This window comes from Nyctibius grandis, chromosome 4 (assembly GCF_013368605.1).
Source record: "Nyctibius grandis isolate bNycGra1 chromosome 4, bNycGra1.pri, whole genome shotgun sequence".
Classification (NCBI taxonomy): Eukaryota; Metazoa; Chordata; class Aves; order Nyctibiiformes; family Nyctibiidae; genus Nyctibius; species Nyctibius grandis.
The window spans coordinates 31,254,503-31,279,253 of record NC_090661.1 but is presented as its reverse complement, the minus strand read 5'-3'; the positions used below and the strand labels follow the sequence as shown (position 1 = coordinate 31,279,253).

Here is a 24,751-nt window from a genome sequence, read left to right as displayed (position 1 = left end):
ACCTCTTCACGTCTCTGCGAATAGATGCTTTCCAACGCAACCACCATGGTAGTGGGAGAGAGTCAATTCCATAGACAGAGACCATGCAGCGGTTTCCTCTCATTTACTGAAAGCCCAAGTTACATACTCACACCCAAAAACGCTACCCTAACTGATGTCAGACTTAAACATCCAGTCATTGTGATCTTATCTCATTTAACTAAGCAATATTTCAAAAATAAAACAGAACAGCCCACACCAAAAAAACCCCAAAAACCTCTCAAGCTGCTTTTTACTTCGCATTTAAACGGGAAGTGCTTTCAAAGTTAGCAGGAAGGAGAGAATGGAGTCATGTTTCCATTAGCAGTTTAAACCACCTTAACAGTGAGCTGCCAGGGGCAGCCCTGCTCCTCCCTAATGCCAGCAATAGCATTCAGAATGGTGGGCTGGTTCTGGGAACTTACCTAGCAGAAACCTAACACATACACACAAAAATTACTTTTTATTTGTTCTCTTCTCCAATGCAGGTCAATAGAGTCCTACAAGCGTCAGTCCTGACACACTACTGGGGATGGGAAACAAGCAGCCAGGCAAAAGCGTGGGATACTTCTGACCACAGGGCTGATTTATGCCAGGTTAAATCAATCACAGAACTATAAAAGGATGACAGCCCTGTGCCGTATGCTATGCTCTGCTCTTTGATATTACCTCCCAGGGGTGTCAAAGGGCATTTATGAAAGTTTTTCATGTCTTACAGTACTGATATAAAATTAGCAGCACAGCCGTTCCATAGACACGCACAGAGAAGTTAAACGGATCTGCCAAAAGTAAGAGGAGCAAGACACTGCCCTTTGTGTCTCAGCCTCTCATTTTTCCTTCCAACATGGTCACCTTCCCAGGAAGGCAACACTGAAGATTCATTTAAGCAGTCTCAGCTCACTCACCCTGGTAGACTGTCAGTCTGTTATAAAGCCAAACATGTCAAAGTGGAAATATGCAAGATAGTAAGTGAATGTGGCACTGTACATCAGGCAGAGCCCACTTTAGGGACATCCAAGGGACAATAAACAGCCGGAGCTAGATGCATAGGAAGGAGTTTGCAAGGCTCTCTTCTCATCAGGTGACAGGTTATCTGGCCTTCATTAACATCTTTGACCACATCAAGGTGAAAAGTTGGGAAGACTCACCACAATGCTTCCCTTTGCTTCATGTAAGAAATGCAGCGCCAGCTCCTGGTTGGTTCCCGCCCCAGGAAAAATGCTTGAGCAGGCAGCAGCTAGCAGGTTTTCCACTATTTCCACAGAGGTACCAAAACAATTCAGATAAGAAGATTAAAATGGAGTTTCCTACAGGATTCACATCATTAATTAGCTCTTTTGAAGCAGGGCTAGACATAACAAAACAAAACTCTTGGAGAAGTTGAACGTCCTTGCAAATTTATCGGGGTCAAATTTGGACACAAGAACTCATCAGACCACAAGATCACACATTACTTTGCATGCGGCACTATTAACACATGGAGTTTCTTGCAAATCTCCTCCCTCCTATAATGTCTTCCCATCTCCCTTCACCTCAGAGATTTCCTGAATCCCCCCTTATGTTGTGAATTTCCATTTCACAATACCCTTTTTTCTCTCATCAGAAAGATTTCTTCCAAGCCTGCCCACTTCCTCTTCCCTTCAGGATTTATACATGCCACAACCCATGTGCACCAACAGCAGACAGCTCCCCAAGTCTGCTACTGGCTGCCACAACCCCTGCTTCCTCATCCTGACTTCTGCCTACAACTTGATTTTTCCAAAATACTATTATGTCTAGAACACCCCTTGAAAATACAGAAGTTGAGTGCATGTGGCGTTCAAATGTTAACAAAGACAAGGAAGCTTCACTGAGCAAAAGGCTGCTCTTTGCCTGACCAGTAACAAATGGTCCTATTTTACCTCAATTAAAAAAACAATCCTATCAACCTTGCCACACGCAACCTGATAAACAAGTTTTACTCCTAAAACTGTTTTCAAGACCACTCAAACATGTCACTTGACTGGCAGCTCTGAAAGATTTTAAATTATGCCTACAGTAGGTACGTGGTTACCCCTACAACAACTGTGACAATTCAGTCCTATTTACCAGCCTTCCACATTCTTACCATTCTCTTGGGTGACTTTGTTGGTTTCCAGGTCACCCCATGGTTGCCACACCAGCTCTGCTTTATGTTCATCAACTGCTGCCAGAGATCTGTCTTGGAGTGCTGGGATTTCTGCTTGAAAGCGAGTTCCTACATTTATCCGCCTGCAGAAGAGGTAACAAGTAACTGTCAGGCACCCTTTACAATATCCAGAAAGTCTCCATCTCCGCTAAAAGCACTAATTATGAAGAAACTGAAATGCATCAGGCTCTTGTGTATAACACAAACAGCTTTCAGGTGGTGTAGGTTCCATTGATAAGTATGACTCAAAAGGTGAGAAGTTTTACATCCATTACCAGTTTCCATTGTCTTAACAATGGTTGAAATTGTATTTAAATTAGGATCCCCTAATAACTGCTCAAAGAACAGTTATTAGCTTTCACTAATCATCACTTTTTGAGAGGTTGTCATACAGACTTCTCTTACGGCAAGCTTACTCCTCACGCATAAGATAGGTGAGCCTGTTCTAGTATTAACGTTTTGCCAGCCATAGCTACAGAATCATAGCATCATTTAGGTTGAAAAGGACTTCCGGAGGCTAGCTGGTCCAACTCCCCATTCAAAGCAGGATCAATCTCAAAGTTCAGTCCTTTAGGATCTTGACACAAGCTAGCATCTTCTAGAAACTATTTTTAACAACTGAAACCAAAAATATAAAACAATGAAAGCTGTATTGCTCATTCTGTATCAAAACCAAATCCCATTCTTTAGCAACAGTCTCATACTTTTAGATTCTGAATTAGCAGACAGATTTTTCACAACATGCAATCCACAGAGCACTACACTTGCTTTCTGTCAACTGACCATCCACAGAAAATATACTCTGCACTAGCAAACACGATTTTGTGCACGGAGGTAGGTAACAACCACCATTGAAGGACTGCTCTACCAGACATGGAAGACTGGAGGTCTACACCGATAGCACAGCAAGCAGTGAGAGCATGGATGTCCTTTGTCATTGCTCTACATCTCAACAGCAAAACACATAGAGACAGCAGCAGTTGCACAAGCTCAGTGTAAAATATATTGCATAAGGACAACTTTCTAAGTAATATAGCAACTATGCATGCAATTCAGAGGTCCAGAAGAGAGAGCGAAAGAAATGTCCAAGCTAAGCTAGCAAAAAGACCCTTCAGAAAACCAAGATATTTGAGAACAGCTGCTGCTCAGACCACTTAGAATACAATGAAAATATCCTATCCTGAAATAAGATATCTATGCTTAATGCAAAAATGTTCCTCTTTCAGATGTCAGTCAACTAGCACCATACTAGTAGCTCCTGAAATAGTAAAGGATGGAGAAATAAGCTCTTTTTTTGATAGAGTAGATCAGACAGTGCCCACAAGATAATTAAACTCTGGAGTCGCTTCATTAGAAAAAAAGGTAAAACTCTCTGCCCAGGGCAAGGTTTGCTATAATTCTCAAGTCTTGGCCTAGTTACCCCCAGCATGAGGGAAAACACAATTACCAGAGAAAAAGCACAATCTAGTACAATAAGGAATAGTAACAGAAACATCTGAGAGGTACCAGCCTCCAGACTTTTCTGGTCCTCTGCCATTCTGAAATGACACATGTATGTCTATTATGAAAGCTAGAGTCTAGAAAAGGTGTGGAGAGGCCTTGAAACAACACATATAACCCATACAGAAACCCAGAGAGATACTATCAAATGTTCCAATAGGATGTTTTGAAGTCCTAGAAGACTCTGGTATCAAAGGGAAAGAAGAGGGTATCGTTTTCTGTTATGAAAGGGGAAGTAGGAAACACCTTCATTCCCTTTTTTCTGCCTAATACGTCACTTTGGTATTGTTAGTAAGCATCTGCATCATGAGATGTCATGAGCTGGAAAAGCCGGCATTCAAAACAAATGGCTGACTTCTATCACACATAAAATGAGACTTTACAACCTATTTCTTTTGCATCTATAGCAGAACCAGATCTACTTCCTCACACTTGAGGGAAACGGTTTACAATTCATGTGTGTGTAAACAAAGAGATGAAGAAGATAACTACACTACACACTTGTTCTGACTTCATCCACCCATTCAGCAGCATTGATAGCAGGGGGATTCCTGCTTGGAAAAGCAGAATCTGCTAGATGCACAGACTGATGCTAACTTCCTTCCAGTAGGTGATGACAAGATAACATCCAGCGTGACAGATGTAGCAGGAAAGTTTTAGACAGGCTGCCATACACTGTCATTTTTCCAAAAACACTATCTCCAATTCCTGTCGAAGGTAAAGCGATAGGGACATTACACATCTCACATCACGGCTGTGGGCAGAGAACTAAAGCAGTTGAAAATGTCCCATCTCTGATGCCCATGGTTGTAACTGTTTCAGGATCTGCTTCTCAAAAGTAATTTCAAATGCACACTAAAAGTGGAACCTGCATGAAGAATGAAGAACCCCAAGAAAACCTTAAAACTTGGTTTTGTCTATTTTACAGGTACAAAAGTCTATTAAAACTATAACACTATATAGTTTTCCATTTTTCCTTCACCTGTCTTGATTATCTTGGACAGAAACAGCACAATCCAGATCAAAAATAAAAAGCAAGAGATTTTATGCAAGACTTGGAAGACCTTGCTAAAAAACAAAGCAAAACAAACACCCTGATAAGTCCTCCTTTCAGCACTCTGTGACAGACTGCAGAACAATGGTAACGTGGAGTCTTCTGCTCACCGATTAGTCTCGCTTATTGTTACGGCATGCATTTGCACAGTGGAGGAAAGTGTAATGGACTCTGATCCACCCTAGAAGGGATGACTGACAGAAACTGATACTTTGCTGTCAACTGGAAACAGATAAAGAGGCTGTTACCGCATTGGGAAATCCGTGAGATTTTGTGTCCCAAACTAGCTTCAGAGCAGGAGACTGTTTACTTTGACAACACAGAATGACATCAGTTTGTTATTTTATCTTGGTTAAGAGGTAAAGCTATCTACCTGCATGAGCATCTGTTCAGTAAGACTTAAGATGATAGCAAGACAACTCTTTGCACATAAATCCCTTTTGGCAACAGGAAATCAACTTGCATTACTAAGTTACTATGGTTTGAAATTTCCAGCAACAAATTTGAAAATTTTCACACATGACTAAAACTGCAGCTAACTTTACGTCATGAACTTCAGCAATCTAAACCAAATGATGAAATAAGCCATTTTCAAAACAGATTTAAAGAACACCAAATGTTCTTATTTCTATGAATGGGCTCAACCTGAAAGGGATTTGCAAAGGTGACAAGAATAATCTGAGTTCATTCACAACTGCAACATTTGCCCAGGACACCCTGCTGCCAAAAGTGCAGAAAATTCAGCTTCAAACAGGAAGGCAGAATGCAAAAAGGGTGAGAAAAAATAAATTGACAACAATTGCTCCAGTTAATTTTTAAAATATAAGCCATTTTGGAAGAAAAAGTAAAAAAGCAGCCTGATATTTATTTGGGAAGAGTTTGAGTTAAATATCTCAAATGTTACAGGATACACTGCAGAGTTAGAGCAGAGATTCCTGACTGCAGAGTCAGCAACGCAGAGCCACGTGGGTGTTTTTGTGCCATACGAGTGTTTCCATGCACGTATCTCCATGTTTAGGTTTCACAAGAGTTCATTAACCTAGGTATAATAATGAATTGGAAATACCTTGCTGTAGTCCTACAGCACTGAACTCAAGCTGATAACACTCCCAGAGGGTTTGTAAGGGCTGTGCAGAGGTATTTGCTACTCTGCTTTTGTTGCTACTCTGCTCAGGTTTAGCAGGACTAGCACCAAGCCTAAGCTCATAACTTCAGCTGCTGGGTCCACATTTGTCTGAGCTTTCCCGGCACACAGCCAGGAAAAAGACTAATGAGGCTTATTAGCTCAGGCCACACACACCATATGAAACTGGTTGTAGTGCTTTCAGACTAAGCTAGCCCAGGAGGGAGCAAAGTCGTGTTCACAGATGCACTGCAGCTAATACACGCAGCATGGATAACCTGCAATCTGACCAGTCCATGTGAGAGCTAACTACATTTTTCCATACTACATTTTGGCCTTCCTCTAAAGGAGCATTATTTCCCCACTCTAAAACAAACATGCAGCATACAAAGAAGTGTTTGTATACAACAAAACAGGACAGATTCACCTTCAACTAACCATTAGTACTTCAGCTCAGAGACAGATGAGCAGTAATAGAAAGCCATTAACACTACCAGAATTACGAGGTGTGTTTGCCCAAACAAATATTATTGATCATATAGAATAATTTTTAATAAAGACAATTTATATTTTGAGTCACTAATAGGAACAGCTTTTATGTTTCTAAGAGATACATCAACTGTACAGGTAGCAGCTCGAAGGTTTAGGAGGAAGAAAAGAAGCACGTTTACTACCAGGCTAAGAATCTACTGGGTACTTACGGTTCAATGCTGACTGGGGTGGCTTCCCCCACTACCATAAGAACCGGAGGGGTAACTTCTGAACTATCTGCAAGGAAAAGAAAGAACTGCTCAGACAGCTCATCTTCACATTTGAGATATATTCTTCACACAGCTTGTAAATCTATCGGAGATATCCAGCTCTCAAAAAAGGTACCTATACGCTAAAGGAGTTTAAGATGACCAAGAACTTACCTTCCAGTCACCATCTATGTCTTAATAATAACTATTTACTTGTCTCCTCAGTTCAAGATAATGACAATCTATTACAGAGGAAGAACTGACTTTTCCATTCCTAAGAATGTCAGTAGGGGGTGCTGCAGATTACCTGCGAATGCATCTTAACATGCACGCCCAGATGGAAGGAACATTGCATTTCCTCCCCAGACTATCACGAAGAAGTCCCGGTTCCACATAACCACATCTCCTAAAGTCATGATCTTCCTTCTATTACTCCACAGTTCCTAATCATAAATTAGCCAAGAAAGGAAGGAAAATGTGGAACTTACTTGATCTAAGCAGAGTTCTGTGAGCACTTTTAGGAGTCATTGGAGGTGGAACTGAATGACCACTTGAAGAGAGGATAGCATTAAAATATAGCCCAGATCCTTCTCTCACTGGACTAAGAATTGGTGGAGGAGTGTAAGGAGGTAGCTCAAAGTTCCTATCTGAAGGATGATCTGCCAGACGGACAGGTGACCGTAAGTGGCTCTGATATGGAGTAATGTTAGAATAAACAGGTGGTGCAATAAAGGTGCCAGCTTTTGGTGGTATGAAGAGTGGCTCAGGTCTTGGCCGCTGCTTTGGTTTCCGGGCAAAGCCCTCTGCTTCATCCTTTGGAACAGCATCTTCATGCTAATAGAAAAAAATTACATACTTAATTTCACTTTAAAACCTCAGGTCATTTGAAAAACTTCAGTGAGATGACACCATTCCTTCAGAGCAGCTCAAAATCTGGATAGGGCAGCTGGAGGGTATCTCAGCAATTAGCACAAAGGGAAAGAGGGAGGAAGAAGAATGGAATGGACACAGGAACTATTAGATAGCAACACTAGCTCTGAGTGCTTATGAACTTATATTTTACAAGAACTACACATACCTCTGGCCCAACCTTTGGTTGGAAAGATAATGACCTCATGGTAGCTTTAAAAAAGGACATAAAAGTATAGCAGAACCCTGGTACAGATACAGGGTGACACCAAATAGCTATTAGAGAACAGAAGACAATATTGTCTCAGACAGTCAAGAATTTAAATGCAGAGAAACCTCCTTAGATGTCTGCCATTTCTCTGGTATCTAAACATTCCTTTTTACTCCTGAGTAGAAGAGACAAAAGAAAAAAACAAAACCAAAAACCCACTCAACAGCACCACACTGAAGGGGAACACTGAAGTACTGACCTTCAGAACCTCAGTAAAGAGATTTCAATTCCATGAGAATAAATCTTCATAGATTTCTTCACAGATATACAGAGATATGTGCACTACTCACAATTTATTATCATCTATGTATGTATGGAGGAAGCATTCTTTACTCTGACTATTTATTCTAGTGTTATTGACTATCTGGCTTTATTCACTGTTTAGCAGTGGGGTATTGCTTGGGTGTACTAGCATTAGCTGTAGGTCATGAAAAGTCAGTGATGCCCAAATATATGGCAATATTATGATGAAAAAAACCCACAGTCCCCAGACTACATCCATTCCAAGTTCAAGCCTTGAGAGCAAACTACTTTAGTAGAAAAGCTTATGGATAAAAACTACGTAACTAAATCTAACAGATCTGGCTCATCTTTGGTTTCTTAGTCTATCCATACCTGATTTGAGGTCTCCATGTTAGCACTACGATTAGATCGCCTTCGAGTGACTATCACAGAAGGCTTGCGTTCACAAGGAGCTCGATCATTTGTTTGGCCTCTCTGAAGCTTTCCATCCTCAGACTTTTCCTTTCCAAGGCTCTGCAAGTCAATTTTTCTCACTGGCACGGACACAGGAATGATAAGAGGCACGAGGCTGTTATCCTCCCGGGCTCTTTTGGGAGCTGGTGAAGAACCAGCAAATTCCACAACACTTTTTGAAGCTGTAGGTCCTGGAGCTGCTATCAGCACACTCTTCTTGTCTTCTGAAGTATCCAGTTCCTAAGAAGAAAAATAGATTCTTTTGAAGTTCTGTAGTATTTACAAAATAAATCAGATGATATCTCATGTTCAGTGTATATCAACTTTCTCAATGCAATTTGCAAGCTGAAATGGATTTTGAAAAATTTTACTGGAGGAAAAAGAATACTTCACAAAAGTGTTACCAAAGTTTCTTAGAATTACCTGAGGATTGCCTGAAGTCTCAACCGCTAGAATATTTGTATACATGATTCTTAAGTATCATTTCACTACCTATGGTTTTACATTTTATTTCCCAGATGAATTTGTGTCCCGCCATATAACTCCCAACAAAAGTTCTTCAGTTTTAGTAATGATCATAAGGTGCAGGTTATAAATTTCCACTATTGGACTTCCATTGCAGGAAAGACTGAACCATGATAATCTTAATTAAATCTCTCATAAACAGAGCTAGCTTTTTGCTGCATTTTTTCTGATTTACATGACAGAAGCAACTTTCCTTATTATAACCGGACCCTTTGAGGTTTGTTGTCTAACCAGGCTTGAGCCTGAAGGACTTTTGCTCAGCAGAATCAACAAGGCATAACTGCAAGCTGGCATTTTTTGCATTGGTATCACAGCTTCCATGTCTCTGCTTTCTTTTACTCATGGAAACCCTAGAAAATTGAGCTCCAAGCAGACGGGAATGGAGGACAAGTTACTGAATAAACACATGGATACTGTAACGCCAAATGGCTCCAGGTATTGTTAGATCAGTGATTTCTAGTCCTTCAAATGACTATCCACGTGTTTATTCCACTCTCAATTCAAAAGCAGTTGCCAGCTCACTTAGAAGCCAGATGTTAAAGTACAACTTTCAAAAACACCTCTCTTCAGGGATGTAAGAGGCCTTCTTGAGCTCTGATGAAGTGCAATCTAGAAGCTGTAGAAGATGTTCCTTTTGGTGTTTCAGAACTTCTCTCTTAGAGCTCTGTTTGGAAAGCCTTTGGATAGGATTAGATATGCAAATTCATCCTCCATCAGAGCCACAATCTACTGAGGAATCTACCTGAACAGCTGTGTTTTGTAGGTAGAAACTAAGGCACATTATCTCTCAGGTATGACAAGAGGTCTCAAACCTGGACTTCCAAAATTTTGCAGATATTTACTGAAGTCCTCAAAAATAATCCATTGTGTGCCATTAAGAACCTTTAATCAATCCTGATTAAAGAACCTTTAATCAGGAACCTTTTCATCAATCCTGATGAAAAAGCTAGCCTAAGCGGGTTCCGTCATAAGGATTCAGACACCCCCCCCCAGTCATTGCACTGTGGTCACAGACCAAGCAAGCCACCTTCACTGATGAGCGAGAGAACATGCTCCAGCTGGCCCATGAAGAGTCAACCCATGATAGCTAGAAGGACACTAGACTGAAGTCCCACTTCGATGCTATATTTATATTGAGGGAAGCGCAACTGTATTGTCACAAGATGCATCAGTCCGAGCCTGGAGTTAGTGCTCTGATCTCTCTCCAAATGAAAGTCCTGGTAGTTTTGGTTGCTTTTAAGAGCAAAAAGGTCCACTCTGAAACACTAAGCCCTCAAAAAAAGCTAGGTGCCAAGCTTCAGCAAATAAAATCAATCATATCAGAAGATTTAGGACTGCCTCCTTCCATGATCTTTTATTAGAGTAAGGCTAAGTGTGCACAGAAAGATTTATCCCATAAGTGACACTGCAGTTTAGAAGTCTGACTGCTTCTTCACAGAGACTGGAGATATCTGCCCCCACCACGCAATGATGAAACACACAACTGAAAAGTCACAATGGGCATCAGCTGCCCCAGATTGTGCTGCAGGAGGAATTAATGAGCTCTGAGGACCTCCCTTCACTACAGGCTGGTGATATGCACCTGCACTTCCCCATAAGACTACCAATTTTGGATTTGGAGGGCATTCATCATGCTGACAGATATGTCACTAGGGACCACTACCTCTAGATAGTAAGGGGCTCTTGTAAATTTTCGTAGCTTCCCTCCACTACTTCAGGAAAGAGAGCCTAACAAGGATGCCTTTTTAAACATATAAACAGGCCAGCTACTGGAAGCAGATGCCTACTTCTACTAGTCCTGCTCATACCTGAAGCAGCAGCTCACATATGGCTTCATGCTGCTATATGTGGGCCTCCATTCACCAGGGAAATTTATGCTGTTATCACCTTATTAGTGAAGCCTAGTTAGGGGTCTTCTTCTAGCAGTGAGATCCACAGTAGACAGTTTTGTACCACTGTTTAGAGCGGTGCATTCATACTGGATTCTTCAGACTGCTGCCAAGAACAGTCTTGGTTTTAATCAGGTCACTTTTTTTTCCTCCTGATGTAGCTGTTACTAGTGCAAGCACTCTAGCATACTTTCTGGGTACCTGAGAGAATAACGTCAATCACACAAGTAATGGCAATATGAATATGTGAACAAGCACCAATTCTGACCAATCTACAAACCTCAGATACTTCCTGTGTGCTACACAGATCTCTGTAGGTCAAGACATATGAACTAATTTCCTGACTACAAGAAGGAAATTAAGGCAGCTAGTTACACAAAAGATGTCACATTTCGTTGGCCATACAATCAGTTAACCATGCTCATTTTATTTTCAAGATTGGGAGATAAAAAGCAAAGCACGCTCTTCCTTGATGATGGGAGAGGTGACCCCCTTCAAGAGGAAATAGGAAGGAGGTGACCTGAACAGTAGTAGAGATAGAGAGAAGGCACCACTGGGAACTTAACATAAATAGCTAAGACATCCTTAAAGATGCTCTGGTCCACACCAGAGCTTTTCTGGTCATGATGGATCATACATACCTAAGGTTTACTAAGAGGGGACATGACTGATTTTGGAATTGAGCTATTTGTTTCAGATCCCTAAATAGTTTCTCAACTGTTTGATTATGCTCAGAGGTGAGCAGAAAGGAGTCACTGAACAAGGGATGGGACCTTCATTTGTAGAACTGCTAGGGGATTTTCAGCTAGCTCAGCATCTCTGTTGCAGAATTTGGGGCAGGAGGGCTGCTGGATAACTCCAGCAAGTGCAACTTGTTGCACTTCCACTTAGACTCTTGCATAAATATTGAGGGATGAACTAGTGATCTAGAGTCCTTCAGGACACCCACAGAAACCAATCAGTCATTTTGGCATTGATCCTGTCTATCACTCAAGTGGTTTCCAAAAAATTTAGAATTCACAGACAAAACCCAATTGCAATAGCTCGAAGAACTGTTTCACGGCCACTGCTGTGACCAGACAAGGAACCACACCAGCCTTTTAGAAACACCTGCCTGTACAGTGCTTTCTGCCATCATTCTGCATCATCTTGCTAACAGTAAAGGCAGCTTCTCTCTGCAGTCAAACTGAAGCTTGGCCGTGAAGGAGGTGAGCCCAGAGCTGCAATTCCACAACTTTTTTTGTGTGTGGCAGCTGGTGCCCTGCCCTGTGCCAGGGGAAAGAGGCCAGGTAACTAAGACCTCTGTCTCCCTTCCATAAAGGAACAGTTAAATCCAGACACCCTTAAGATGACCATTTCAGATCTGAGAAAAGTTTTCTGCGCTATTAAAGAAAACAAATTACACCACCTTTTTGCATGTAAGAGTTATATGTGAAATGAAACCATAAAACTAAGAGTTGAAAATCCGCTGCAGCCTGTAAGCAGCAATAAGCTTGCACCACCTGAAAAAGGCAGGCACAGTGTGATGGGCAGCTCTGGTGCAAAGCATCAATTGTGACACCGCATGTAGACAGATACTGCTGTCCAAAATACTGTTTTTGCATAAGATACACACACCTACACTGGAATGTTCAAACAGCTGGTTCAAATTATGAAAGTATCTTCTTTCATCAATAGTTTAACCCTGTGGCCTTCTTACACGCTCTTCACATAACCTATGCTAGAGGAGGCTTCTAGGTTGTTTATAACAAAGACACTGATAAGAGAAGCAGACCACTCTCCTCCAGTAAACATGTTTTCTTTTTCTCTCTCATATGATATCCAGCCCCCTTAAAGAAGTAAAAGCCATCAGACCTCAGGTAAGAATTTTAACATCTTTCAAAACCTCACATTGAAAGCCTGAAGAGATCCAAATATAGAGTTCTTCTGCTAGTGCCATCATGGAAGCAAACAAGCTGCTTGCATAACTGCAAAGAACAAAACAGCATCTGTCAAAACACTTCTCTGTTTGGTCTTTACATTATGAATCAAGCTGCAAGCAGACATGCCTTCAAAGGGCTAATTTCTTGCTTTGCCTCTCACAGCCTTTTTCTAGATGCTCTATTAGCTTTTTCTTGACACTGTGTTGGTGATCAGACTGCAATGTGAATTGTAGGCCTTCCTGCAATATAATCATACAATGGCTGGGAGAGTATGAGCAAATAGCTCATGCTGCTAACTGCTACTGATTTTCTATCAAATCTGCTTGTTCAACTGGAGTTAGAGCAAAAAGGATTGAAGACAGCATCAACAGTCACTGGTTGCTGTCTGCTGTGCAAGAGATTGAGTAGGCTATGGATATTTGCCTCGTTGCTTATTAGTTCAGTTCTTTCACTCAAACAGCACATCCGTCTAAGGAAGGGATTGGAAAACACGGCCACAGACAGACTAGGAAAAAAATGATGACAACAACAAGAGAGGGAATAAAACTCCCTTCCCTTTGTTGTCTAACTGGGCCGCGACTCAAGTGGCAAAACTGTAAGTAAAAGTCGCTCATGCTCTAACACCCGTATTTCATCAGCCTCTGGCAACAAAGCTTCCAAACTGTATCTTTACTCCTCATGAGAGGCACTCAATGAAAGATTAGTCAAACAACAACTGAAAGAAAACCTTCAAAAAGAGCCTCAGAAAACCCCCACCCAACTCCAAAAATCTCAACACTAGGCTAGTTGATTTTGAACCCTGTCGTCTTGCCATATGGAATATGTACTGTTCAGTTTAGATTGATGGGACACCAAAAGGATGAGAGTAATGAGCTGCCTAATCAGCCAACACTGAATTTCTTCCCCACCAAGCCCCACAGAAGGTCTACAGGCAGACTTTGTCCTCAGGTTACCAATCTCTAAACATACAGTGCAGGTCACTCTCAGAAAAGGGATACCGCCATCAGACAGACCTTTGTTAGTCCTGATGTAAGTTATTCACGTAAGTGAAGCTTCCTCAGGCTTTTAATATTTGGGAAATATTGAACGTGTAAATTGCATTATGTGAGTTTTAGATAACACAATTTAGAAACACTTCAAGCACTACAACTGAAAAGCTGGCAGGTAAGCAGCAGTCTTTTAACATAAAAGGAAGAGAATGTTAAATTGGTAAAAAGACACCAAGTGAACTGCTTATACTTGTCTCTCTAAGTCCCTGATCAGCTTGAGGCCTAAGCTGAAAATGCCCATATTTTGAAGCCCTGGGCTAAAATCTCATTCAGCATTAGTGAAATAAAACTGCCCTGAAGTGGTTCCACTGCACTAGATGTCTATTCTCCCACATCTATGAATTACAGTAGCTGAACTTACATGCCATGATTCCAGAGCTGCCCTGGCTGTACTACAACAGTTTTTGCATCAACATACCATCCTATCCTGCATATGTACATACATTCCTTTCATTTCAGTCCTGTTTTGTAGTCTAAAACATGCTATATTGTTTAGGATGTATACCTTACCTTTACATTCTGAAGAGAAGCCAGCTCAACAGCTTTTTGGGCCAAAGTTAGCAAATTGGCTTCTTGAGAAACACGTCGTCTCCGTCGTGTACTCTGGATTACACCACCTCTGGCACCCTGAAAATCATTAGTTCTCTGAGTGTTTTCTTCAGCTGCTGTGGCCTGTTTCTCCCCATCTCTACCATTCTGGGCTGTGGCTTGCCTGTCTGTTTCCATCTGGCACAGCTCACTATTGACCAGGACATCCTTCTGCCCCAGATCCATTCTCTTGGGGTGCAAATAGCTACTTTTGTTGTGGGCCAGTGATTCGGGCAGCTGCTGTAATGGGACCTCTTGCTGATGTGTTTGCCAATGATGCACAAATAAATTGCTAGGTTGTTCTTCTGCCTGCTTGGAAGCCAACACTTCTCCTGCAGATGTCAGCAGGGCACCTTCTTTGGAGAGTCTCCGTGACCTTCTTGGAAAGGGAATCTGGGTCTGAGGTAGCACAGTCTGTTGGTTCTGCTCTGTTAGAGCCTTGAATAGTTCCTGGTTCCTCTCTGTTTGCTGAAACTGGTGTGCCATCATGTGATGCTGGGGTGCTGCAGCTGCCACATGAGGCTGTGCTATAGAAGTAGTTTGCTGCAGACCAAAGGCTTGTGTGGCCTGTTGCTGCTGCTGCTGTTGAGGATAGAAATTTTCGAACAGTTGTAGCTGGGGAAGAGCTTGCTGTTTTTGTTGAGCAGTAAATGCTGGACTGGAAGAAGCTGGAGCTTCTTGAAAGACATGTAACAATTCAGGAAGACCCTGCTTTTGGCCTTGGTGACCAAAGGCAAGTTGGAAAGGCTGTAATGGCAGACTTTGATTCTGTTGCTGCTGTTTCTGCATCTGATGAAAAGAATTCATTTGAGCTTGCTGTCTAACCAGGGCTTGCTGTTCCAGTTGAGCCTTCTGGGACATCATCTGCTGGACAGCATCTCCATACAAGTCCAGCTGTGACACGAACACTCCTTTCTCTTGATTTCTTTTAAGGGCTTCTGGGTGGCCATAGAAGCCTGGGGCACCAGCATTGGAGTGGGGTCCTTTTGGGTTGCCCCCAAAAACCATACTGTGGTTCCACATTGAAGGTGGAGACTGCCAGTGGCTATCACCCCTCTCTGGCAAACGGTTTCCCATTAGAGAATTCTGCCATTTGACAGCTGTTACCGTCTGGGACATCATCATTGATTCTCCCCTATCCTGATTGTAAACAGAGTTCATCAAAGCAACATTGTTGGGGGCACTTGTTAATCCTCCCGTGTGAGAAATCTCCATAGTTTGGGAGACCGGTATATTCCCTCCGTGACCATAGTACTGTCCTTCCTTAAGCTGCTGCTGTGGTTCTTTTGATGACACACCTACTTCCTGCTCATTAAAATAGGCAATTCGTTTCCCAGTCCTTTTGCTTGAAGACTTTTGCTGAGCCTGAAGATTCATGGTTCAGTCTATTCTCCCAGCTGCACACACCGTATTTACAATCCACCCATCCCTGGGGTTGGGGGAGGAAAGGCACAGAAGTCTCTCTTTTCCATCAGTTTTAGTAATAAAGGACAGGAAAGAAGTCCAGATGAAAGTGCATTCACTTCCTTTTTCTTCGTGTGCTTCTATCACTTCTTTTCACTCTTATCCTTTGTGGTTCAGAGGTCAGTAGGGTCCACTTAGTTACAGGTCCTGAAATAGAGAAGCAATTGCAATGAATCATCAACAGACATAACCGGCATATAAACCCTCACGCGATAAGCAACAATGTGTATGTCTGTCTCATTTCCCATGGAAGTGAAGATGAGGACAACATCTGAAGATAAGAAATATCTTATCTGAAGATAAGATTATATAAGATATAACAGATCTGACCTGCTAGAAGAATGTAAAACAAAACAACTTAGTTTTACAAAACAGATATCACACTGTATTTGCATGATGCAACTCCCAATTGCACACAGACTTCTGACTAATCACTCAAGATCATCCTGAAGGTTTTTCTCTTAAACTCCCTCTCATCTGACCAATTACTTCTATGTCTTCCTGTAGCCAGAATAATCTGTTTTTTAATCTGAACTCAAAAACACAAACAAAAAAACCCTCATGACTCGCCAAAAGTAAAATAACATGTCAGGCCACATTTCCCAAAGACATTTAAAACACACACATGTACATGAAGGCTGCAGCCAAACACGCAGCAAGATGCTCAATTCAGTGTTTTGAAGGAAAGGATCAGGCAGCAGCCCATCATTCACCCTCCCTCCCCCAATCCTTACAGTTGCTTTCCAATTAAGAACTGCCCATCAAGCACCCAAGCGCTGAAGACAGGGCCTGCTCAACCTGCTGCCCTCTCAGATGCTTTCTTTAACAGCTGAAAGCAACTGCTCCTGCTCAGGTCACACTCATGGAAGAGTAGTTCAGACAGATTGTTACAGCTGCTCCCAAACACCAGCAAATATCTGTCAGTGTAAAGCTACAAACATAATAGAATAAAGCCTTTCCGGAACATGCAGTCTATGACAATTCTACCCTCCTCTTCCACAGAAAAAAGCTATCCACAAACTTAGGCTTTAAAAGCCTAGTTTGCAGGATTAAGGTCTAATGTGTTAAGACATACACTAGTATTTCTATTAGGACACTTAAAACCTTTAAGAAGTTTAGTTTTAAATTTAATTAAATTCTTAAACTACTACTAGCACTTAATTTAATAAGTGTAAGTCTCTATTGCCATCTCTTCTCAATATGCACTCTGTTCCACTCCAAATCACACTGCCAATATATTTCAGAAAGATCTTAATAACTGTTAAAGCCTATTCTTATTGCATCCCTTCTGCTATACAATCAAGTTTCTCTTGAGTGGAGCAGGTAAGACTAACACACACATCTCCTCCAATGAAACCTGCAATCAATGTATCTCTCAAGTGCAAAATAATAAAACAAAAGCACGCAACACACTCAAGTCCTGTACCCTGAGCTTCCTCCAAACGGATATGGCTACAGTGCAGATTTACTACTGGGGGCGGGGTTGGGAGCATGATGAGGAGGAGGAAAAGACAAAGAGTTTAAATTAACTTACGCAACTTCCACCTCAGAGGCCAAGCTTGGCATCAGTGCTACTGGAACCATGGGCCTGTGTTTCAGACCGAAGTGACTCACTTCCTCAGGCTCTTACATAGCTGTTCCCCCCACGCTCCCTCCCCCTTCACCCTGGCTACAAACCATGGACCTCTGCCACCCTGTATCACGGAGCCAGGGCGTTCCTCCCCACTCTAAGCACAACATCTCAGCTCATTTTCCAGGCCTCTCTCAACAGGACAAAAATAACTCTAGGAGAAATTATGGACACGTGAGATGGAAAATTCTCTCTAAATTGCAACCAGTACACAAATGACGATTTCATAAAGTAAGTTTTTCCTATTTCGAAACTTCATTAGGAAAGGAAAAAACATCCTACAGCAGGAAACTGGATCCCTGGTAGCAAAAATGTAGAGGTGGAAAGGTTGCTATATGTCTTTCAGGAGCATTAATGTTATTCTCCCTCCTCGCTTTTTGCAGCACTGCTACAAATGTAACAAGAGCTAACAGCTAAACCACAATACCTGAGGTAATACTACTAACAGTGGTTTCCCACACTATCTTACTTTCTGAAATCATCGCAAGCTGTTTTTCTCCATAAACTAGTCAACCTTGTAACAGTTTTCGTTCCACTGATGCTTCTGTGTGCTTTTGTATTGATCAGTCACATAATTCTGATAAAAAGAATGCAAGTTTTTCTGTATATCAGATTACCACTACATCAAATTTAAACCTGCCAGACAACCTTTAGAAGCTCTGCTGTAGGTTTTCTACACTTTGAGGAAGAATGCAACGATAACTGCCCAAAAGCTGGCATACAACTTCAAGGGTCCTTGTTTCTAAACCTTCTAAAAAAAAGAAAAAAAAAAAAACGAAAAGAAAAAAACCCCAAACAAACAGCTGATGATGTTCTTAATAGTGGTGGCCGAGATTTGCAACTACCACATACACAAGTATTCAGAAGACCTTTCTAAAGAGGGCTGCCAGGTTAGTGAGAAAGCGTTGCATTAGCACAGCTGTCCAAACCTCCACCTGTGTGGACTTTGGCTCTGTTTTTTCCATTACTGGATAAGAAGCCACCAGCATTGCAAAGCCTAACTCAGACCCATTTGGAACCTCACCCATCCAGGAAAGAGATGTAACAAAAGTATTAAGACGCAAAGTTTACAAAAAATATAAGTTCAGGGATAACCTAAAGGATGTAAAGGAATATGTAATTGTGTGTTCCATAAAGGGAGTCCTAAAAAATATTATATGCCTCCTAGGGAAGTTATCTTGTCACTTGAGAATACTGTAGTGATTGAAGAACAACTGAAGTTACAACAGTAGAAAAACCAGGATAGTGAAAATGACATTACCGAGGAGGAAAGAGATTTAAGGTGCTTTGAACAAAACACGCTTATTAAACATCCCAGCTCTCCCACTTGCATGCAAAAATAAATAAATCTTAACTAAGAGATCACCAAGAAAAAAAGAGAATCTGGTGCGTCCAAGATTAGATGGTAAAAGAAAACATCACAAAATTAGCTTTTTAGAATTTCTTTGTATGCAGAAAAACTGCAGAAAAATATCTTGTAGGTCATCCTAATAATAAGAGTCCATAGTTTAAGCTGAAGTGATAGATGTTCAAGCTGCAGCATGACTACGCTCCAGGAAAGCTCACACTTGGCAGCTTCATTGGCTGAACACTGCTGGCTCTATGACTAAGCAGGCTTCCCTCCCTGAGGTTGAGGGATGAGCTCACATTATCATCACCCTAGCCAATTACCAGCTTTGGGGTTTTTTATGTTTTGTTTTACTTTAATTTCAGCACAAGAGTCAGCCTGCAATAGCACAGTAAAATGGCAACACACTTCCAGGCTTAAGTGTGCTTTGGAGCAGTACGCCCCTGACCATTTCTTGCCTTTGAATAAAGCACGGAGCCAGTTCTGATACCGTAATTCCCAGAAGATACTGCGTCTTGCCTCCAAATATACTGAAGTGTTACGATACCTTGCATTGCTTTTACACTGCACAGAGAAAAAGCAGAACCTAGCATCAGTATATTTTGTTTTAATAACTCTAAGATTTGGCATGCAACATCATCAACTATTTTCACTTCCAGGAACTTCTGGCATGCAAGGACATCTCTCAATCTTTCTTCAGATGAATATGAATTGTATGTCATCTCCTTTAATACTGTAAATATTTTCAGATTGCTAAGGAATTTTTCATGTTGCAAGGCTTTCTCTTCTAGACCTGAAAAAGAATGTCAAATTAAATACACATATACCCAATGGGCACTCAGGCAGTATTTTCTGGAATGAAAAAAAACATAAGGAAAGTAACCTATGGCACCTTACTGAGAGAAGTTAAAGTTAGCATTTTTAGCTAAAGCTTCTCCAGCATATCTGCACTAAAGTGTTAAAGAAAATCATAAACACATATAAAATACCACGTGGGCTAAATTTAGGCAAAGTCTCCTGAAGGACTTACTTAAGTAAACAACAGCACTAAGGAGGAATCTCTGCCTGCATGCAGGATGATGTTCTCAAATTAATTAAGTCCTTTCAAAGCAGAGATATCTGAGGAGCACAGGGCACAAGCACTCAGAGCCACTCCACTAGGCTGGTACCAGCCCTGAGCACCCATTAGCAGATTTTACTCAACCCAAAGGAGGTTCTGCAGAATTGTTAAGACATCCCTATCTGTTACAACCATCTTGTCTCAGTTAATCATTAGCCTGGACAGCTTGCTATAAAACCTTTTTTAATTAAAGTTAACAGGTTATTTGATTAAGAGGACAAATTAAAAACACTCCATTGCAACCATTTAATATAAAATATCTTTATCTCCCTCTAAAACTTCTTGCCTGTATATTTAATAACCACTCACCATTATGCCATTTCTTTAAATACTCTCTTCACTAAGTAAATGCATATTTCTACAATTTCACATATTGAGTTCATGACTGCACACACTGTAGCAACCTTAAACTCTACTCTTCAGCCCTTTTGTTGAGGGCTGCACTGTCCGGTGCTTTGCTTAGTTCATTTGCTACACTACCTATATTTGGCACGATAAACAGGTTTAAGTTTTGCTCTTTCCTAGTCTCCTTTGAGATCATTTGCACACAATTCTCCCTGACAGAATGCTGCAGAAATGACTCAGGAAAGACTTGACTTCTTAAACCTTGGCAAAGTTAAGGACGCAGAAAAAAATAACAAGTGGTCACAGACCATCTTCTATTTCACCACTTTAATCTTAGCTTTTAAATACTCATATTTTAGTTTTTTTCATGTGAAAAATAAAGTGTTCCTGGATTCTAGCTAATGTATTCTCTCAGCCTTCACTGCAACAATGCTGTCACAGTTCCTTACAGGAAATCTGTCAAATTAGTGATGAGAATCAGTTCTCACTAAATCCTCCTGCTGCCAGCAACTCAAATTACTGATCTGTGCTGTAAGAAGCCCAATTACTCTTAATGATGATGAACAGATTCCAAGAACAATTTTTACATTTAAGTAAAATGCAGCAAGCTGCTACTCAGTGTCCTGAGACAGAGCAATCGAGCCTTCCTTCTCTAATTTGCTCATTATTATGGTCAAATCCCACATTTATGAAACAGTTAAAAGAATCATGACACACATTTTACTAATGAGGAACAAAAAAAGAGGAACTAATTCACTTCTAAGATCACACAACAAACCAGGTCAAAAATCAAGAACAGAGTATAGGATACTGGCTACCGGTTCCCCTCCAATCCTGCAAGAAAACACGGGTTTAAACCTACATATAAAAGATAAAAATTGGGTGCACTATTTACATATGTGCAGAAAGGGCAAAGAAAATTTAATTCCTCCAGTGAAAGAGCAGGACAGAGGGAGTTCAATAGGGTAGGTTTTGTTTCTGGGTTTGGTGGTTTGTTTTTTTAAAGTGACTGGTGACTGACAGGGCATCACAAACAAGAAACTTGTTCCAGCTAACAGAAATTCGCCCCTATGAAACCACCACCTACCTATTGCAACAGTCTTGAGTATGAACCAAGAAAGCAACGAAAACATGGGACAGTTTTTGTGTTTGGTAGAAGATTTGTAAAGCTTATAGCACAGCTTATCCGTATCCTATGCTTACCCTGCTGTATACGAAAACAACTTCAATCTCTCCCTCAAAAGCCTCTCCTGCACACTCTGTCACATTTTCTTCCAGATAGTTAGCTACATCAAAATTCCTGCAGATTGTTTGCAACCTCCCACTCACCACCTTCAGACACCTTGAACAGGAAGGATAACAGCACAGCTTCCCTACACATCGCCCCAGGAGGGAACAAGAAAAAACAGAAAACAGACCACCACATTTGTAAATTCTATACAGCAAAGCACAGCAATCTATCTTCTGAAGAAAGGCAGGGGAAAGCTCAAAGCAGCTGAGAAACACAACATTGTCCAAGAAAGCCAAAAACATAAATGGAGGATGATGGTTTTATGTCCCTGTCACCTCATCCGAAACAGTAGGGCATTTTCCACAGATACCTAGAAAGCCTGTCTCTACAGCGAAAGGCGTATTTTCCAGGAGTCTAGCACCACAGAAGGGCAGCAGCTGAAGCCCAAAGTGAACAAGCAAAAACAACCAACTGAACAGTCTCCAGTTTAAAAGAAGCCCACTACAAAAGAATGTGAGTAGGTAACAATCATTGTTACCCCCACAACAACTCCAAGTAAGAAACTAATATAGGGAACTGTGTCAGATGAAACTCCTAGAATCAATAAAGCCTACAAAACGGGGAAGGCATACTCGACTGAGCAACATTGCATAGCAAAAAAGGAAGTCTTTACAGCATGCCCATAACAGGGTCAAAGAGATGAAAGGAAAGCTGCTTCACAGACAGACAACAACAAAAGGGAAAACACAGCATCCAAGAAGAGCAACTTCCACTGTTGCCTGAAGGTGCCTGCCTGGGGCTAGCAAACGCGTACCTGTGTAAGAAGTACACATCGAAGATGTTTATGGCCTATGTTTATGGCCTATGCACTATTGCGGAGAAAGAATGAAGCTGTGACTGTCTTCAAGGGTGCCTCTGCCCTGAGGACAGCGTGGTTGAAATTACTTTGCTACCACTTTCACTTTCCCATTTTCAGAGGCTGGGAATTGATAAAGCTGTATTAAACAACCATACTAACCAGAGATTCAAAAGTGAAATCCATGAGCTCTGTGATGTGAAGCAGGGGAGACAATGGTCATGCTGAAGGACCACGTACCAGCAAAATCAGGTAGCTTGTATTACACCACCAGATGTGACAAACTACTGCTCCAACCTAGACCATCCTGACACTCAGCATCATAGGTTAATTACCTACAGCAAGCACAATAACACAAAATGTAGAATTACCATATTGTTTGGGAAAAATATACATACCCAAGAAGAAAATATTAACTACATCTCATGAACTAATCAAACCAAGGAAAAATACAAATCCTACTTACGTAAAATATTTTGGTCTATTACAGTAAAGGCTGTAATAAGGGAGAAGCAGTGAAAATGTATTCTCACGGATGTTATTTAATTGGGCAGCGTTCTTTTCTGTTCAAATGGTCTTAAAATTCACCTAAGCATGCATTCTGATTATATTTTGACCTACTATTTACATCCGTGGACATGGCTTTATTTATCCCCTATCACCACAATTTTCCACATTCCATCTAAACTCCACAGATCTGTTCTAGTATGCAGGACATTACAAAGAAGGATTTTTGGTTTTTGAATTATGGAGTCTGATGCACCCCAGATGCGCCTCAAAAGAAAGTTTTCAGGTAACAGTCCTATGAGAGGGGAGTTGTGTACTTTCAAGGAACACTCAAAAAATAACCTATATTTTGGATTGTCTTCCTCAAATCAAGCTATAAACTCAGTACAAGTTTTGGAGGTTCACTTTTCCAAAACGCACCTGCGATTTTCCACACAATTTTGTTTTAAAGGGATGAGAAAGACACAAAAAGTTTTTACGAAGAAAATGTCCATTAAGTGCTCATTAGTCTTGTCCTTACAACAAATGAGCCAGTCAAAACCTAGCTTACACATACAGCTCTACTAGAACAAAATCAGCACGGTTGAGGAAGAAAAGCTATTTAAAAGACAGACTGGAATTTCAAAACTTAGCAGATTATTAAACAAGCAACAAAAGGAAGAAAAACCCACCCTGATTTATTTTTAGAGGAACTGACAATGTTATTTCTACCAGCTATTGAACAGGTACTACAGTTAGATCCTCAATTTAATGTATCCTCAAGCAAACTTTTGAGTGGTATTTCCAAAATAATTTAAATTTTTCCCATCTCACGAAAACAAAAGAGCCATGATTTGCACCAGGCTCATCTTTAGTCTTGCACAGCAACAACATGCAGTTCTTCGAGAGAACTATGAGAAAAAGACAGCTACGTAAACTGGACTTCTGTAAGCAAACATGCAGGAAGGCTCATCTTTACAAATGGCTTTGCAACACAGTGCAGGCTTACCCTTTAACAAAATAGATATATGGCACATTTCTTAAATTAGTTAATGTTTATAAACTGCACTGAAGTTAGGAATATTAGTTATTATGAACTGTCATCATGATAAATACCATGCTCTGAAGAGGCTTAGGCAGCCTAAGAGTGCAGAAAGAGCCCAGCAATTAAGGAGTATGAAATGCTGCTTTTGGGCTTTGTAAAGTTACATGAACATACTATTCTTTCCCACTGCAAATGGGTTAACAGTTCTAATTGTAAGCACTTAGATAGCTATCTTAAGCTTTTTTGTTTGGAGCTGTCAGGGAAGGTAGTTGCTAGCAACAGAGACCAAGACTCCAACATGCAGGAATCGCAGCAGGCTCTAAAGTCAGAATGGCAAAGAGCAGGCCAAAAGCTTCTCCCTGCCCTTGCATTCACATAGCTGACATAACCACAACGTGTCCTTCACTCTGCCTCTCCCGCCACAAACACACCAGCTACAGAACTGCATGGATACACCCCAGAGACAGACCAAATCTCTCTGCACTTTAGCCCTGAGGAGAAAACACATCTGACTGCACTGAGCTGCAACAGGAAAGATTGCTGCGGGTTCAGTTGTTTCCATCGTGACCTCTCCAGCACTCCATCACAAAACCAGACATATGTTGGTGTCCAGTGTATGGAATCCCACAGTCTGAGTGCTTCTCAGATTCCTTCAAGGCTTTGGAAGAGGTAACAGCCTAGAAACAAGGGAAGAGAAAGGGAAAGTTCATAGAGATAATGATACTTTCCATTTCTAGAGGTTTCTTCATGAAAAGACATAAATGCACTCAATACC

The 24,751-nt window shown here is 41.1% G+C and overlaps 1 protein-coding gene across 3 annotated transcripts in view; it reads right to left on the bottom strand.

Annotated features, from left to right (window-relative positions):
* MIDEAS (mitotic deacetylase associated SANT domain protein) overlaps window positions 1-24,751 on the bottom strand; it is a 57,385-nt gene that overhangs the window by 11,413 nt on the left and 21,221 nt on the right. For 2 of the 3 annotated variants that reach the window (XM_068398867.1, XM_068398866.1), the window contains exons 2-7: window positions 14,374-16,062; window positions 8,398-8,718; window positions 7,091-7,436; window positions 6,564-6,630; window positions 2,126-2,268; window positions 1,167-1,270 (exon numbers count right to left, since the gene is read on the bottom strand). In XM_068398867.1, coding sequence (XP_068254968.1) covers window positions 1,167-1,270; window positions 2,126-2,268; window positions 6,564-6,630; window positions 7,091-7,436; window positions 8,398-8,718; window positions 14,374-15,828 — 2,436 coding nt within the window. In that variant the 5' untranslated portion in view covers window positions 15,829-16,062. Of the gene's footprint in view, window positions 1-1,166; window positions 1,271-2,125; window positions 2,269-6,563; window positions 6,631-7,090; window positions 7,437-8,397; window positions 8,719-14,373; window positions 16,063-22,607; window positions 22,665-24,751 lie in introns of those variants that run through there. The other variant, XM_068398868.1, reaches the window with a different exon arrangement.